Source organism: Penaeus monodon, chromosome 15 (assembly GCF_015228065.2).
Source record: "Penaeus monodon isolate SGIC_2016 chromosome 15, NSTDA_Pmon_1, whole genome shotgun sequence".
NCBI lineage: Eukaryota > Metazoa > Arthropoda > Malacostraca > Decapoda > Penaeidae > Penaeus > Penaeus monodon.
This window is the reverse complement of record NC_051400.1, coordinates 47,574,483-47,574,882: the sequence shown is the minus strand read 5'-3', so window position 1 is coordinate 47,574,882 and position 400 is coordinate 47,574,483. Positions and strand designations below refer to the sequence as shown.

Here is a 400-nt window from a genome sequence, read left to right as displayed (position 1 = left end):
ATAGCCTTCTCTTTCTTTCAAGATAATGGTAGTCATATTAGCACAGAGTGTTTTTTGTTTGTAGATATATTGTAAGTACGAAAAACTGACATTTATATCTTAAAAATTACCATTGTTAATATAATTTGTTCAGAATTAAAAATCACCAAACCCAACTTTATTCCAGTCACCATTGAACTGTTAAGCAGCCTCACAATGGCCCTAACAGCACTTGAAGAGCCAGTGAATGCAGAGGTTGAAGAAATCAAAGAGTGGGTCGATTTGTGGGATCCGAGACCGCTAGACATCTCTCAGTATGACTTCCTTGCTGTGGGTGAGTAGTGATGGGGTTATTTTGCTTGGCTAAGGGCTGTTCCTGTCTTGCTATAGGGTCTTCTGCCTGGGAAGATGCAGTCTCTGC

At 40.0% G+C, this 400-nt stretch overlaps 1 protein-coding gene across 6 annotated transcripts in view; it reads left to right on the top strand.

Annotated features, from left to right (window-relative positions):
• LOC119582071 (vacuolar protein sorting-associated protein 13-like) overlaps positions 1-400 on the top strand; it is a 48,363-nt gene that overhangs the window by 20,703 nt on the left and 27,260 nt on the right. For all 6 annotated transcript variants that reach the window (XM_037930315.1, XM_037930316.1, XM_037930314.1 and 3 more), the window contains one exon: positions 167-313. In XM_037930315.1, the coding sequence (XP_037786243.1) occupies positions 167-313 (147 nt within the window). The remainder of the gene's footprint in view (positions 1-166; positions 314-400) is intronic.